This window comes from Crocuta crocuta, unplaced genomic scaffold (assembly GCF_008692635.1).
Source record: "Crocuta crocuta isolate KB4526 unplaced genomic scaffold, BGI_CrCroc_1.0 scaffold97, whole genome shotgun sequence".
NCBI lineage: Eukaryota > Metazoa > Chordata > Mammalia > Carnivora > Hyaenidae > Crocuta > Crocuta crocuta.
In genome coordinates this window covers 3172720-3188465 of record NW_027531999.1, presented here as the reverse complement: position 1 = coordinate 3188465, position 15746 = coordinate 3172720, and the positions used below count along the sequence as shown (strand labels likewise).

General features: G+C 36.8%; 2 protein-coding genes across 2 annotated transcripts in view; both read right to left on the bottom strand.

Annotated features, from left to right (window-relative positions):
* The window catches only part of PTPRB (protein tyrosine phosphatase receptor type B), a 114127-nt gene extending 103706 nt beyond the window's left edge, over positions 1–10421 (bottom strand). Inside the window, exons 1-2 of the mRNA XM_077775265.1 lie at positions 10367–10421; positions 8702–9094 (exon numbers count right to left, since the gene is read on the bottom strand). Of these exons, the coding sequence (XP_077631391.1) occupies positions 8702–9094; positions 10367–10421 (448 nt within the window). The remainder of the gene's footprint in view (positions 1–8701; positions 9095–10366) is intronic.
* Positions 10422–11103: 682 nt separating this feature from the next.
* The window catches only part of PTPRR (protein tyrosine phosphatase receptor type R), a 104784-nt gene continuing 100141 nt past the window's right edge, over positions 11104–15746 (bottom strand). Inside the window, exon 10 of the mRNA XM_077775200.1 lies at positions 11104–12299. Coding sequence (XP_077631326.1) covers positions 12206–12299 — 94 coding nt within the window. The 3' untranslated portion in view covers positions 11104–12205. The remainder of the gene's footprint in view (positions 12300–15746) is intronic.

Here is a 15746-nt window from a genome sequence, read left to right as displayed (position 1 = left end):
GCTTAACCGACTAAGCCACCCGGGCGCCCCTCAACCAACTTTTTCTTAAGCAACTACTATGTGCTAGATGAAGATCTAGGTGAAGGGTGATAACCATGGCATTTTCTCTGTTCTAGTCCACCTTTTTGAGCCCTCTTTTGAATCTCATTATTTCCATTTCAATTTCAATGGACATATTTTGTATGATAACATATAAAGAAGAGGGGCTAAGGCACAAAAAAGAGAATAAAAATAGAAAAAGTATTTTCAAAATTTAGTAAGATATAAATATCAGCAATTCTCTTAAAGGTTAATGAAAGAATCATGACTATTAAGCATCCTTTCTTTGAGATGTGGAAGGTTGTGCAAAGTACCCTGTCGATGGGGTGGTCAGATTTAGCAAGTAAAAATACATGATGCCCAGTTAAATTGGAGTTCCTGATAAATAACTAGTTATTCAGAATATTAGGCATATATCAAGCATATAATATTACAAAGGTTATATTAGATGTTACATATTATACTGGGAACATACTGACATTAAAACATTGTCATTTATATGAAATTCAAATGTAATTGAATGTTCTGTATTATAGCTGACAAGCCTACCTGTATATCTATTAGGCCTAGATTTAATAGATTTGTAGACATACCCACTAGTTTCTATTTGTTTTTTCCTTCTGAATTCTGTGCCACTGCCATTGTGCCCAGGTTACTATTCTGAACATGGACAAGATTTATTTGTCCCTGGGATGTTTCCTACATGACAAACCCAGTTGTCCTATTAGCAATATTCCTTTATAATAAGCTCTGAAAAGCAGCCTAATTTTGCAGTCTCAATTGAATTAGGTGCTCAAACGTTCCTTTAAGCAGACATTTGTCTATTGTTGGGATATAAACATTTCTGTATATAACGATGGGTATTTTAGTTATTTTGGGGCTTTGACCAATGCTGAGTTGATTACTGCCTATGACAATTTTAGCTTTTAGACCCTCAAGAAATTTTTTAATGATGGGGTTAGGACAAAAAGAAGCTTCCAAATATGTAGTATGTAATTATGTGTCTTAGCATGTCAACTTATGCTTGCTCTTCTTCACTAAGGAGGAGATGGCCAGTTCTTATTCTAGAACTTTCTTTCATTAGTCAACTTGCATGATTAGTTCAATGGATGGAACAGGACTCTCCCCAAATCAGATAAATGATTAAAAGACTCTTGCAATGTCTTCTGTGAGTAACATAGCTTATTACCATTACACGTAGCTTTGGAACATCTTATGGAAAAAAATCTCAGTCTTTTGCAATTGTCTTTAATTAACCTTCTAAATGCATTTTTAAAACACTCCAAACCAAACAAGTCCATTTTCTATTTTAGACCACTACCTTTTTTGCCAAAGGAAAAAGAATATCCAAGGCCGGTACCCCTTCGTTTTGTGACTGTGTTTTTGACCCGTGCTATTTAAGAAGGAAGAAAGAAGCTTTAGTCTTAACATTTAGTTTTCAAAGTCCGTGTGTTTTAAAGCAGTGGTCTGCAAACTTTGATAGGCATTAGAATACTCTTTGTAGCTTTTTAGAATATGGAAACCTAGGCCCTCCACTAAGAGATTTGGTGTGGGACCCAGCATCTGCATGTCTAACAAGTTTCTCAGTGATTGTAATATATATCAAATTATGAGGTTTTATCCATATACACAATACTAGCCAAACTGAATTCTAATCATTCTTTATGTGGGTATCGAAGGATTTAAAGGAGATGGTAGGGGAGACAATCCATCATAGAAATATATACAGCAATCAATATATGTTAATCTTTTCATCTCCTGAATTCTGTTGAAACAGGTGCTATGAAATTATATTAAAAAATAGTAGATCTTTGAATGTTTTGGTATCTATAAATTCTTCTGATGTTCCTTAAAAAGGTATATATATTTTACAGTTCATGAAAGAGCAAGATGTGTTTTGACAAATGCAAGGAAAAGTTCTTACACAATGGAACAATATGTTGAAGCTATTTTTAAAAGCTTTATTGTACCATTGCTACCACATTGTTTCCACTTTATGCATAATTCCTCTTAGAACACAATTCAAAATAGGGTATACCATACTGGGCACTATTTAAAAGGTTTTAGCACTTAAGCTGTAAATAACACACCTATAAGATCATTTGCAATGACTGTACCAGGTCAGGATGATATTTTGAATATATTTTTTAAAAAAGCAACATGTATTCTAGGTTATTAATTCATCTATGAGTAGTTCAGATATGATTAATAATAGAAGTGTGATTTTTGTGTAATGATAATAAAAATACACAATCTGTTAGTTTCCTCCTTTAAATGATACGAATAATTTTCAACCATGTTGAAAACAGAACTTGGACAGAACTCATTTTGGAGATAGAAAATTTCAACTATATTGGGACTTTCTTTTCTGTAAGAAGATGCCAAATATAATATGCCTTTTAAAAGTGGGGAAGTAATCTGGGAAAGAGATAACAAATGAAACAGAAGATACTTTAGAAAAAGGAGGATTTATGCGTATATATTGTACATTAAGTATATTCTACAAGACTGAGCAAGAATAAAGTGAAGTGAAAGGGTTGTGAGTTATAATGCCTAAATAATTTTTAGAAATGGTGAAAAGAGTAACATTTCAGAAAATGTAATCAATAAAATAAAGGAGACATAAAGAAAGACCTATCTAAAATTTGAACAAGGAGGTGAAAGGTTTGTGAAAAGAGATACAAATGATGGGGAATTTGCAAACAATGGGAGACATAACAAATAAGTCAGAGAAGTTCAGAGGTCAAAAAAAATTTTTTTACAGACTTAAGAAAGAGCCAAGCTTAGAGATAAAGGAAGAAAAATTAAGTGGACTTTGAAATGGCATAGGAAAACATCAACGCAGAGCATGGTAAAATAAATAAATAAATGAAAACCTAATGAAAGCAATACTTTTCAATAGCCAATTATTACTCAACTATTATACTCTGAGTTGCATTAGGAAGATGTTCCTGGTTTATCCTAACGTCCTATGTGTTCTTTGGGGACATAGATGTATATTAGATGGTGGGTAGAAGGAAACTGTGCTGGATGGGGGAGGAAGAATGATTTTTATTTTTCATTAATTTTTTTATTATTTTAAAAATGTTTTGTGTTTATTTATTTTTGAAATAGACTGAGACAGAGTGCAAGCTGGGGAGGGGCAGAGAAAGAGAGAGACATAGGATCCAAAGCAAGCTCCAGTCTCTGAGCTGTCAGCACAGAGCCTGACATGGGGCTCAAACTCACAAGCCAAGATCATGACCTGAGCTGAAGTCAGCCACTTTAACCACCTCAGCCACCCAGGCGCTCCAGAATGGTCTTTAAATTCATCACTACTAGGCTGTGGGAGAGGGATGCTGAAGCTGTGCTACTTAAGCAAGGTCAGGAAAATAGAAGATGGAAAGTGGGTGAATAACTTGGTGTGCCGCCAGCTGACTTGTCCATTTGGCCCAATAGGCACAGTACCAAGGGCTCATGACATTAAAAAGTAATTTAATTTGAAAATTAAAAAAGACGAAATTTCAGAGTCAAAGAAAATGTTTGCTTCAATTTGGTTCTTCACACAATAGGAAAAAAATGAGAATTTGGGGGCCCAGGAAAATATATGAAATTATTTTATTTAATTATTCATTTTGATAGGGAAAGGGGCCCACAAAGACAGAAGAGCCAAGGGCCCATGAAAGTCATATGTAGCCATGAATGTGCCCTGATGACTTCACTGATATGTCACAGGCTAAAAATGGTTGGGGGGGCTCTGGATGCTGTGCTAAATATTTTTCTATAATCACATAAGTCATATATCAGCAACCAATGATCATGATTTCCAATGATCACATAAATAAATGGTCAATTGCAAGGCTCATGTTTTTATAATCATGCAAGGAGAAAATAAGCCCTATGACAGCAATTTGGTCAAAGTAAGATCTGTACCTACAGAAGACACTGTTCTGTTTTGTTTTGTTTTGTTTTGTTTTGCTTTTTTCCCTTAAGCTCTCTACACTTACAAGCATTCCTACCAATCACTGAAGGAAACAGCTTCTATTAAAACCCTTTCTCCCAAGAGTACATGTGGATATTACAGTGCTAATGCATTTTATTCCCTCACCCACATTACTACAATTAAACAATTACTTTAACCAGCAGTTATGTCAAGTCTGTCAGCAATTGGTTTATTTCGGCAGCTAAATCTCTTTAAGTGATTTCACTAGCTCAGTCATGTCAGGGACATTTGAAAATATGTTTGCAAAATTTTTCCTGCCCTTAGATAAGTATGAGATTTGAATAAGTGAATCGGTAGTATATGCTAGTGGAATGTTGATTAGCTAGCTGACATCTTACATACAATGTTACTCTCCATTCAATTCAAATGCAGCTGAGTGAAAGTAACTGTTTATAAGTAGACACTTGGCATTCTTTGGAAAAAGTACCCAAGTGATGGCTGGCATTTTGCACCTTTGATCTAGAAGGTCTTAGAATTACTACGTTTAAAGAGTTTGTAAATTAGAGATTTGGACCTCAGGATGCATTTTTACTTCTAAAGTAATAACCTTTTTTTTTTTTTTAAGTTAAAGGTGTGGTTATATAAAATTGCAATATTATTGAACAGAATTTGGTTTTTCCTTATTCTTACTGTGTTTTTGATAACTGCTTTGTGTTAATCTGTAGAATAAGCCTGAGAAACTATAAACAAAGGATTTCTAAATATTATACTCTTAATTCAATAGCTCCAAGGATGAGCTATCCCATAGAATACCAGTATGTATGAAGAAAAATTGAGAAAGCCTGTCAACCACCTGTTTGTTTTATTGACACATGGCTAAAGGTATAAATGTTTCCAAAAAGCTGAATATTTGGCACCTGACTGACAATAGAATATATGGAGGGATAGATTTTTTCAATTTTTGCCAGATATGTTGGTATTTTGGAGACAATGTTTTTATTATTGGTCTTATGACTCAGAATAATAACTAAAAGTGTCTAATTTTATAAATTGATTATAAAAGGCTGATTTTTTTTTAAAGAGTCTGTCTGCCAGGTACACCTTTCTTTTGTCCAAATGAGGGCATGCAGTGTACTTTTTAAGGGACAGTGATTATTTGAGGAAATATGACTCTAGTATAGATCCTTCTCTCAAAAAACACATCAATTTTTGCATTGAATTTTTTTAATGTCAATTTATTTATTTTGAGAGAGAGAGTGCATGCACAAGTATGTGTGATCGGGGAAGGGATAGAGAGAGAGAGAGAGAGAGAGAGAATCCCAAGCAGGCTTATTGCTGTCAGCGCAGAGTGCGACATGGGGCTTGATCTCATGAGCCATGAGATCATAACATTAACTGAGATCAAGAGTCAGCTGTTTAACCAACTGAGCCACACAGGCACCCCTGCATTGAATTTTAATCCATTTTAGAAGACTCCTCAATTCACCTTGTAATAGAGGAACTCTGAGGAAAGGAGAGGAAGAGGAAGAAAAAAGGAAGATTCATGAGAATAGAGCACAGCTAAATTGTGATAAATTTAGTCAGTGGACACTCAAAGGATTGCGTAAAAAATATGCAAATTTTAAATTATCCTTAAATTTTTTTTAACACAGTTGCTTAATAAGACTGACAAGAATGTCGTTGACAGCCATTCCTCCCTGCAGGTGCCAGATCTCGTATGACTGGCAAGAATGTATATTGGAGAAAATTTAAAATTTATGGTGTATTATAATTAATTATTTACATATCTGGCTTTCCCATTACCATAAAGGACAAGACATAGTGATTCTCAACTTTGGCTGCACATTAGAATAATCTTGAAAGCATTTAAAGAATATGATACCCAGGGGCACCTGGGTGGCTCAGTTGGATAAATGACTGACTTTGGCTCAGGTCATGATCTCACAGTTTGTGAGTTTGAGCCCCATGTCAGGATCTGGGCAGACAGCTTAGAGCCTGGAGCCTGTTTCAGATTCTGTATCTCCTTCTCTATCTGTTCCTTCCCTACTCACACTCTATCTCTCTAAAAAATAAACAAACATAAAAAAATTTTTTTTTAAAACATGATACCGAGTTTAATTGGCCTAGAGAATGAACCTTGGACATCAGTATTATTTCAAAGTTCTCATTGTGAGTCTGATATGACGCTTGGGTTGAGAATCTCTGGTGTAGGTAACACAAGCTCTGGCACATAGTAGGTATTAGGGAAATATTACTTTAAGTATGTGAATGATATCATGAATGTTTCCTTTATGAAACAAACAGTTCAGATTTTTGACCTTCACAGATATGCTATCTTTTACTGAAGAACTTAATTTAAAAAACCCTCATATCGTATGAATAAACAATATGCATAATTGTGCTGTCTCAGATTATCATATTTAGTTATCAACTCTTTAAAAGAGGGCATTTAGAGTCATTCATTGCAAACATCTAAATGTAATTTAATTTTTCACAATGGATTCCCTAGCAAATCAATGAACTTTCATACCATGGGTCAACTAGTATCATTCTGTATCTTAAATCAATGATCAGTTTGAGATGGAACAGAAAAATACGTTAGCTTATAATTGTGTTCAAATATAAGTATGAATTATCCATGTGTATTCAGATATAAGATTTTTTTTGGGGTACCACAATTGTGCAAATTTTTACTCTGCTTTTTTCTAGAAGCCCATTTTTCTTCCAATCCACATCGTTGGGCATGTTTGGATATGGCACATTCAGAGATTAACTGTAAATGGTCTATTTCATCCAGTTACTTTTGAAGTGAAGTCCATCATTGGACATGTTTTGCATGAAGGTCAAAAGAAATCACTTTCCCATTAAGTATACTCTATCTTGAACAACTCTCCACTGAATCCATATTTACTTTTTAAACGTTCCAGTGAAAGAGCATGCTGCTAAGTAAGGTTGGATTGGAGGCTGGGAAAGAATCCCACCTCTTGTGTTTAATGGTACAACGGGAATATTTATAATGTTTCTGTGTTGTTTAGGACCGGCCTTGCTCAATGAACTTGCTCAATGACAGGAATTGTACAGACTGGTGTTATGTGCTATATATTCTCCAATAAATTTGAATTTTCTAGCTGACTTTTATACGTTTCTCTTATTCTCATAGTGAGATGTGTTTATAAGGCCGGACCTGTTAGAGCATCTGGGTGGCTCAGTTGATTAAGCATCCAATGCTTGGTTTTGGCTCAGGTCATGATCTCACTGTTTGTGAATTTGAGCCCCATGTTTGGCTCTATGCTGATGGCCCATCCTGCTTGTGATTCTCTCTCTCCCTTTCTTTCTGCCCCTCCCTTGCTTGTGTGTATGTATTCTTTCTCCCTCGCTCTCTCTCTCAAAAATAAGTAAATAAACATTTTNACTTTGCATTCAATTAGCATCTAATTAAATACTTACTTAATTTATGAAATGAATGAGTGACAGAAAGCTATCCAAGGATCAGCATAGTGAAAAAAAACTCATAGGAGCCTCAAAAATAAATACCTAATAAAAAGATTTAAAAGTACAGTGAATGCTGATCCCCAAATGGGGTTATGGATCAAAATTATCTGGGGGACTCAAAAAACATCAGGTTTTAGTCCAAGTTTCTTGAAACTGAATGTTGAAGGTGGTAGGAGAGAAGAAATGAGAGCAGAGATTCCTTCTCCTTTCCCAGGTGCTTCTTATGTAGTCAACTGGGCAAAATTCTGTGGCTAAGCATTTGAGAAACACTGTATAATGGAATGTACACTGGACAAGGAATTAAGAAATTTAGGTTCTAATCAGCACTCTGCCACCAATTAATCTGGGAAAATTCTCTCAACCTTGATAAATTTCAGTCTCCTCAATGATGGGTTTCTTTTCTAGAGAATTTCTCCAATGATTTGTAAGGTCCATTTGTACCTAATATCTAATGATTCTATTAGTTTTATCTATCATGAATTCCTAAAGCAAATTTCTACTATGGGAGTAAATAAACAATAAAAATGATTAAGTAAAATAGAAAATTAAGCTGCATCCACAATAAAGTCCCCAGCACAGGACTGAACTGTGTGCTGTACCAGGGATCTGTGCACGTAGATCTGTCATCTAGGTTATATCCACCAATGGTCAACAAGTTAGAAAACTGTGAGAATGCACTGGCTCCTACCATTTCAGAAGTATGTTACCTCTTGTACCCCTAAACATTAGTGCAAGAAATTTGCAAAGGCACCATGTATTTTCCAGTCTTTCCAGTCTTCTCAAACACCATTTTGATGTTCTACTAGTTCCTCCTACTCAGAGAATTATCTACAGCAGCAAAATTATTAATTTTCTGATCATTGGCCTTAGTCCTTGCATACGTACACTGCGTTAATGCCTAGACTTATATTCCTATATCTAATGGTACTTAACCAAAGTGTCTACAGTGTGGTACAAAAGAGAAACTCAATAAATATTTGTTTAATTAATAAAAGAAGCAAGGAAAGAAGAGAAGGGAAAGTAAGAGGTAGAAAGAAAGACGTTGGGCTTATTTTTCGAGGAGGGCTTGTTTAACAAGGATAATGAAGTTTTCCACATCAGTCGGAACCACAAGATCCATTTCTATTAGCTTATGAATCTTCCATAAATAGGCATTGTGTTGAGGTAAGTAGATATCCCTTTAACATGAAACAAACATAACATTGAGCAGACGAACTTTCAGAATCAATTCTGGAAAGAATTGCTCACCTTTTTTTAAGCAGAGGCTTCCATTCACTGGTTTTCCCTCCTTGTTGACATCTATTTTCATCCAGCTATGGAGGTATTTCCTGTCCTTCTTGACCACTACCTTGACGCCTTGTTTCTTGAGAAAGAGAGAGGTATTTTCCACCTCAAGGAACCCTTCCTGCTCATGGCAAGTCCATCGAGGAGCCTGGGAGCAGTGGGTAGAGACAGCTGGGAGGGAAGGGCCACGAGAACTGGAGATGCCCAGGCAGAGAGCAGATTTAACATGCAGGAGTTTTCCATCCTCAGTCCACATCCACTGCTGGTTCTGGTTGGTCCCATTGCACAAACCCACCACCACTCTCTTAGTTTTGGAAAGGCACTCTTGTTTATGGACATGGACAATCTGAAACCCGTCTGGAAGATGAGATACTCATAAAGTACTATGTAGAAAATTATAAGGCCATCAGAAAACAAAACAACCCACCCACAAATCAGTCAAGTGAAAATACAACGTTTGCTTATCTTTTGCTATTGCTATCATTTCAAGTGAATAGTCCCAGATTCAACATATGTGATTTAAAATCCCAAGGCTGACATTGTCAAAATGTTAGAATGTCATACTTCATTCCCTTTCTTTTACTTTCACATGATTCAGGGAAGAAAACACACTCCCACTGAAAAAATGAAAGGAAGCTTGAAAGAGACACAAAACCATTTAAAGACTATGTTGTGATATTTTAGCCCAATTAGTTAAATATACTGAAGTTATAAAAAAAAAAAAACCCATTCTTTTTAACCATTATACTCTTTCCCTCTCATCACCATCCCCCACTCTGAAAAAGTACCCCTTTTTCCAATTCTTAAGTTACCACTGCAGTATTTGTATACAAATTACATAGCTTGGATACATGTTTAAAAATATATTCATCCCAAAACAAAACAAAAATAAAACAAAATTTCCCACCCCTTTAAACCTTCTCAGCTAATAGCGACCAGTGAAAGTATTGACGATCACATATACAATTTCTTAAAGTCCTGGAGAGAAGCATTTCTCCATATTGTGACAATATCTACAAGTTTCCCTCAATAACTGATAGACAAAAAAACCATCAGCTTTTCTTGACATAAAAAAATTAAGCATCCAATTGTTAAACATCAGTATTAAAAAATGAAATACTCAGGTTCAGAAACCATTTTCTGAGCTTTTACTTGATTTGCTCTGCTCTCTCGTGAAAATATTCAGACACTCCTTCCAAATAGCAACTTCCAAATAAAAGACACTTTGGTTCTCCACCTCCTTTCATTATATCTCCTTATGTTTTCCTTCTTTAGCATACACAAAAAACAAAACTATAACCTGATGAGGAAAAAACATGGAGAATGCCACAGACTGCCACATAATAATCAGTTTCTCCTCAAGGTGCTTCACCCTCTGCTATAAAGATGCCACTTCAGGACCTACCCGGAGCATTAGGAAGACATGAGGAGGCCATTTATTTTCTTTCAGAGAGAAGTCTCAACAGAGTGGACAGAGCTGGCTCCTTTTAGTCCCCCTCCTCATCGTCTTTGGTTAAACTGCCATGGAGACCTGGCTCCACTTCTGCCTTATTTCAGACACTTTTCAAAGGACAGAGACTCCTCCGCGGGCTGGTGGAGAAATGCCGCAAGGGAGGCAAGCCTACTCACCTGAATTCCCAAAGATGAAGCAGGTCAGAATCGCCATGTAAAATTCAGCCTCCATTTTCCACTTAACAACTGTTCATGCTTTGCTTGGGGAGGGGGGGGGGAATCTCCCAGATAAGAGAAGCAAAGGCTAGGAAGGAAATGTGCCTTCATGGTGGGGGGAAAAAGTCAGTGACGAGCACTTCCTCCTATTGAATTGTTTGGGGAAGTTTTACACCAGTGTCCTTTTGTCTGTTTCCTTAGAAAGAAGGGATTATGATTACCTCTCCTTTTTTATGTCGAAAAAATTCTGACCTCCAGGAGCAGAAGAAAACTTGTAAGTTTTCTCCAACATCTCTTTGGCACATGACTACTTCTTAACCTCATGAGGGAAGAAAGGAATTATAATCTTAGGTAATTGAATGTTCCTAACACATTACGTTTCTTCAGGTGATATTGATTCTGCTGAATAAACACAAGCCGTGTAATTTATGAGGGTCTATGACAAGTGATATAAAGACATAAACATGTACTGTTTGTATAATGATATGCTGGGAGTCTATTGAGGAAAACCACATAATGATGGCACTTCTAGATCATTATCCCTCAAGTGATGACAATAGTGCATTTAGAGATAGTTATCTCCACTGGGGAGAGGCAGAGACTAAAATTAAACCCATCTCATTACTGACTCCAGCCTTCCCCCAAAAGATAACAGCTTCTTCCCAAGAGGAAAAAAAGTAGATGCTTTACTCAATAACTTAGTATTAAGAGTCGTTTATTGGCAGTATGAAACCAAGTCCACATAGCTGCACTGAAAAGTCATATTTGAACAGAACATCTAGTGTTTGCTGAGTGCATCTTAACTTTATTTGTCTCTTGAGGATTAAAACCTTTTCAGAAATTTAAGAATATCCATGGCAGCAACCTTTCGGAGAACATCTGGAAATGGGACAGGTTACTTCATTCCCAGAGGAATCTGCCTTTTTGGGAGGGAGAGAGATTCTAGGTAAATAGAATATTCAAAAATTCCTTCTTAGTAAAAGAGACATAGATATTTAAAATTCTTGATACATCATAGTTGCTACAAATTTGTTTTTCCGTTTTAAAGTAAAATGACTCACAATGTAGAAATACAGTGGCTGGAGTTCTGGAGCAGAAACCACCTCAATGTCCAGTAATAGAGAGTAAATACGTATACACCCAGTGACAATCATTGTGCTCTGTAGTTGATTGACAGGAGGTACTGATAAATACACATTTAATAGGTAATATTATCAAGACACATTTCCATATAAAATAGTACTGCTTTTGATTTTGTTTTTCAAAAACAAGGACTTATTTGTTAAAAATCCATTATCAATCACTTGTGACCTTAACGGTAAGATTCTGGTAACTGAGAAAGGTAATAGCACTTAAAACAGGAACAGTTTAACAGCTGACAGTCCATTCACAAGACAGATTTTGCAAACATTAAAGCATCTAAACACACAATAATAATTTCTTCAGCAGCTTCTCCAGGTGTCATCTGATGACATAGGTCACCGAGTATTTCATCCGTACATTCTGTGTGGCAGGTAGTCAATACAGACAAAGCAAAAGCCTCCTTAGCTGTGTGAGAAATCTATCATACCTCCATCAGCATAGGACCTTCAAAATAACTTAGGGGATGCTTACAAACGCATTCATATACACAAGGGGCTGGCAATCTTTAATTGTGTTGCCACCTTCCACAATCCGTGCCACAGCTTGGCTTCAGGGCTTCTCTTTTCTTTCCATTGCAGGAAGCTCCTTCCAGAAGCCTCAGGTGGGTAATTGATTAATTACCCCTGGAGATTGATGGTCTGGTAAATCTTCAGAGAATCACTGGACAGTTTCTGCTGAAAGTCTGCTCTCATACAGGCACAGAGCATGATGTACAAATTCATACTGCTCACTAGTTTGGACCATTCCACCCCTACAAGAAAGAGATAATACAGTAACNTGACTTATTTCGCTCAGCATAACACCCTCAAGGTCCATCCATGTTGCTAATACAGTAACTTCTTATTGCTAACATCCTGCAGACTTAACAGTGACCAAGCTAGGGTATTATGCCAAAGACACAGAACAGCTGACCTGGTGAACTTAATATGCTAATGTGTATAAAGAGATTAACACAGTGCCTGGTATACACTAGACCATTGATTAATTTTCACTACATACCATTACTGAGGAGGCAGTACTGCCTACTGGGTAAGTACTTAGCCTTTGGGACCACCCAGGCTGTCTGAGTTGAAATCCCTCCTATACCAATTCTTAGCTGTGTGATCTTGGGCAAGTTCTTAAAACTTTTGTGTTTCAGTTTCCTCCTCTGTTAAAGTGGAATAATAGTACCTATTGCACAGGATTCTTTTGAGTGTTAACTGAATTCATATATCTAGAGTGTTAGTATCACTTCTCAGGTGACTTGTCATTCATCTCATGTTAAAATGGTTTACGCACTTGGATTAAAGCAGACACGGGTTCACCAAACAAACTCAACCTTGACGTGTTGCTCTTTGTACAAGTGAAAAGAACAAGTATCCTGAAATGGTTTCATTGAATATGTGATACAGAAACAACCTTAACCTTTAGGCGTGGTGTGCTGGGTATCTAAACACAGTAGTGGGTGGGCCCTTAAATGAGTTGGAAAAAGGGAATTGCTTTTTTTCCCTGTTATCATCAGTATCATCACTAGTTATTCAGGGTACCTTTTGTTACTGGATTAGTAGAAGGCAGCTACCTTCCTGAGGAATATTAATGATGCTTCTCATTATACTTTTGTAGATAAATTAATTATATCACATTTTGCTCTTTATAATAATGGTTCTTTTACTTGGCAAAGCTACCGAGAGTAGTGTAAATGTTACTTATTGTTCCTGCTCACTGAATAACAGTATCACTATTAGTAACCATGTTAAGTCCTATAAAGTCTCTATAACTATACAGTCCTACAACTGATTTTTATTATTTATTATTAATAAGTAATTAAATTTATTAATCATTAAATTAATTAATGATTAATTAATAACTAAATGATCTGGGCACACCTACACAACCATAGCAAGTGTCCAAAAGATGTTGGCTTTGGCTGTGAAGCTTAAGAGATACAGCCATAGTAAATAGTAGGGCAGCTCCAGGGAGCTGAGAGGAAGGTACCTCCCTTCACCTGGCTTCACACAGCTCAGAGAGCCATTAGTCTTCCTCCTTGAACTGCCAACTGCCTTATATGTGGCTCCATCTCCTAGGCTCTGCTCTCTGAACTTCCTCTCACCATTTGCCTCACTTTGAGGTAAGCTCTTCCCTTTCTTGTCTGTTCTGGTGAGCAATGGTCCATGTCTGGTGAGACATGGTCCAAGTTTTCATACCCCTGTTACCCCCAAGTGGGACAGCAGTGTTTTTCTTGCTGAGAGTATATATTCTATGACATTCTGTTAACTAGGCCAAGGTTGTTTCTGCCAGCAAAGATGGGGAAGATGGGGAAACAAACGGATTAGTTGTAGGCTAGCACAATTCTTGTGGATTTGCAGGTTTAAGGAAGGTATATGAGAAATTATGTTACTTCCCACCTAATTTGGCAAGAATTTTCATCAGAGTGATCCAATTTATGCCAATTGCCGGCACAATGTAGGCTTTCCAGAAGGGAGCAGTCTACATGGCAGATGGTCAGCTAGTTTCTGCTGGAATGCTCATGGGAGGTGAGATGCCTTAAGAAGTAGCCTTTCCCAAAGTTGCAGGAAAGCTTCTGAAGAGATCAAAATGAATCTGTTCCTTTTGAACTTTCACCCCATTGGTTGAACTGAAATAACCAAAAAAAAAAAAAGTCTAAAGGCTCCCTCTCATAGTCACACAATAGACTTTCTAAATGCTGGAAAACAACCATCAAAGTCCCATAATCTTTTCTTCTCTAGACTAAACATCCTGTGGTCCCTCAGTATTTCTATAAAGTTTGGTTTCCCGGTCACTCACTAATCTAGTCTCCTTCTTCTAGAGGCCATTTTATCAAAGATGACCTTCTTAGAGTGTTGTGTCTACTCCTCATAGGGTCTAGTCAATGGGAATATTTTCTCTTTTGAGCTGCATGTCAAAGGCTAATGAGCTTGCATGTGCAGGTACAGCAGATGATAAGATCTCATGGTGCCCATCTGGTGCCTGGTGCCCAACACGCCTTTTAGGATACCAAGTGAAGGTTTGGGCTAATGAGAAAGTCTGCAGGATTTATTGTTTTGAGTGTGAAAATTACAGTCTGCTCTCATCTTGTACTTGAGCAACTGAATTTTTGAAACTAAGTGCAGGATTTTCTGTTCATTCCTACTAATTTCAACTTATTGGTTTCAACACAGAATTTTTATTTACTGTCACCACTATATCTCTGTCATTCAATATATTAGCCTTTTATTTCTCACTCCCAGCTTTATGTCTTCCAGATATTTAATAAGCATGTCTTATTTCTTTTTAATTGTCATTTATAATGGAGGGGAAAAAGACTGGGCCAAGGTGGGGTCTGTATTATAAGTAATTTGATATCATGTGATATACTGTCTAGTCCATTCTAAAATTGTTTCTAAATAGGTTGTAAGTCTTTTAAAGATAGGCATAATGTTATAGCCTTCTCATATTTGCAACAATGAAAAGCACTTACTAGTCCTAAGTGAATACCTGCCACATAGATTACTCAGGCCAAGCTATTTTCATGTCGTATGGAAGCAGATAAACTCTAGGCTAAAAGAAGGCAAAGGGCATTACAAGATACATTCACTGGAGTCTGGCTCAAATTCAGGAACTCATCAAAATCATCTCTGAAAATATTTAGTAAATGTCTAATTGCATATATTGGTATATAGAATACTCTGTTGATCTTTGTAAGAACTTAAAATTACTGTGCAGATTTTACACAATCTTTATATAGGTTGGCCAGTGGTAAAAAAAAAAAACAAAACACCCAAGAAGCTAATGTAGAGCCTGCATGCAAAATACAGGTTCAGAAGAAATGAATATTGCTAGGTTATATAGAACCCTCAGGAGAGCCTTCTAATAATTCATCCTCTAGGAGAACTCTGACTTGGTTGTTAGGTACTTGTCAGGCCAGACAGGGCTCCATGGACTTCTGATGTCTGGATCCATATCACTGATGTAAACTTTAAAGTATTTTTTAAAAATATCTTTATTTACTTTTGAGAAAGCATGAGTAGCGGAGGAGCATAGAGAGAAGGGGACAGAGGATCCAAAGCAGGCTCTGCGTTGACAACAGCAAGTCTGATGTGGGGCTTGAACTCATGAACTTATGAGATCACGACTTTAGCCGAAGCTGGATGCTCCACCAAATGAGCCACCCAGGTGCCCCGCCTCCCTCCCTCCCCCCACCTTCCCCCTCTGATGGTAA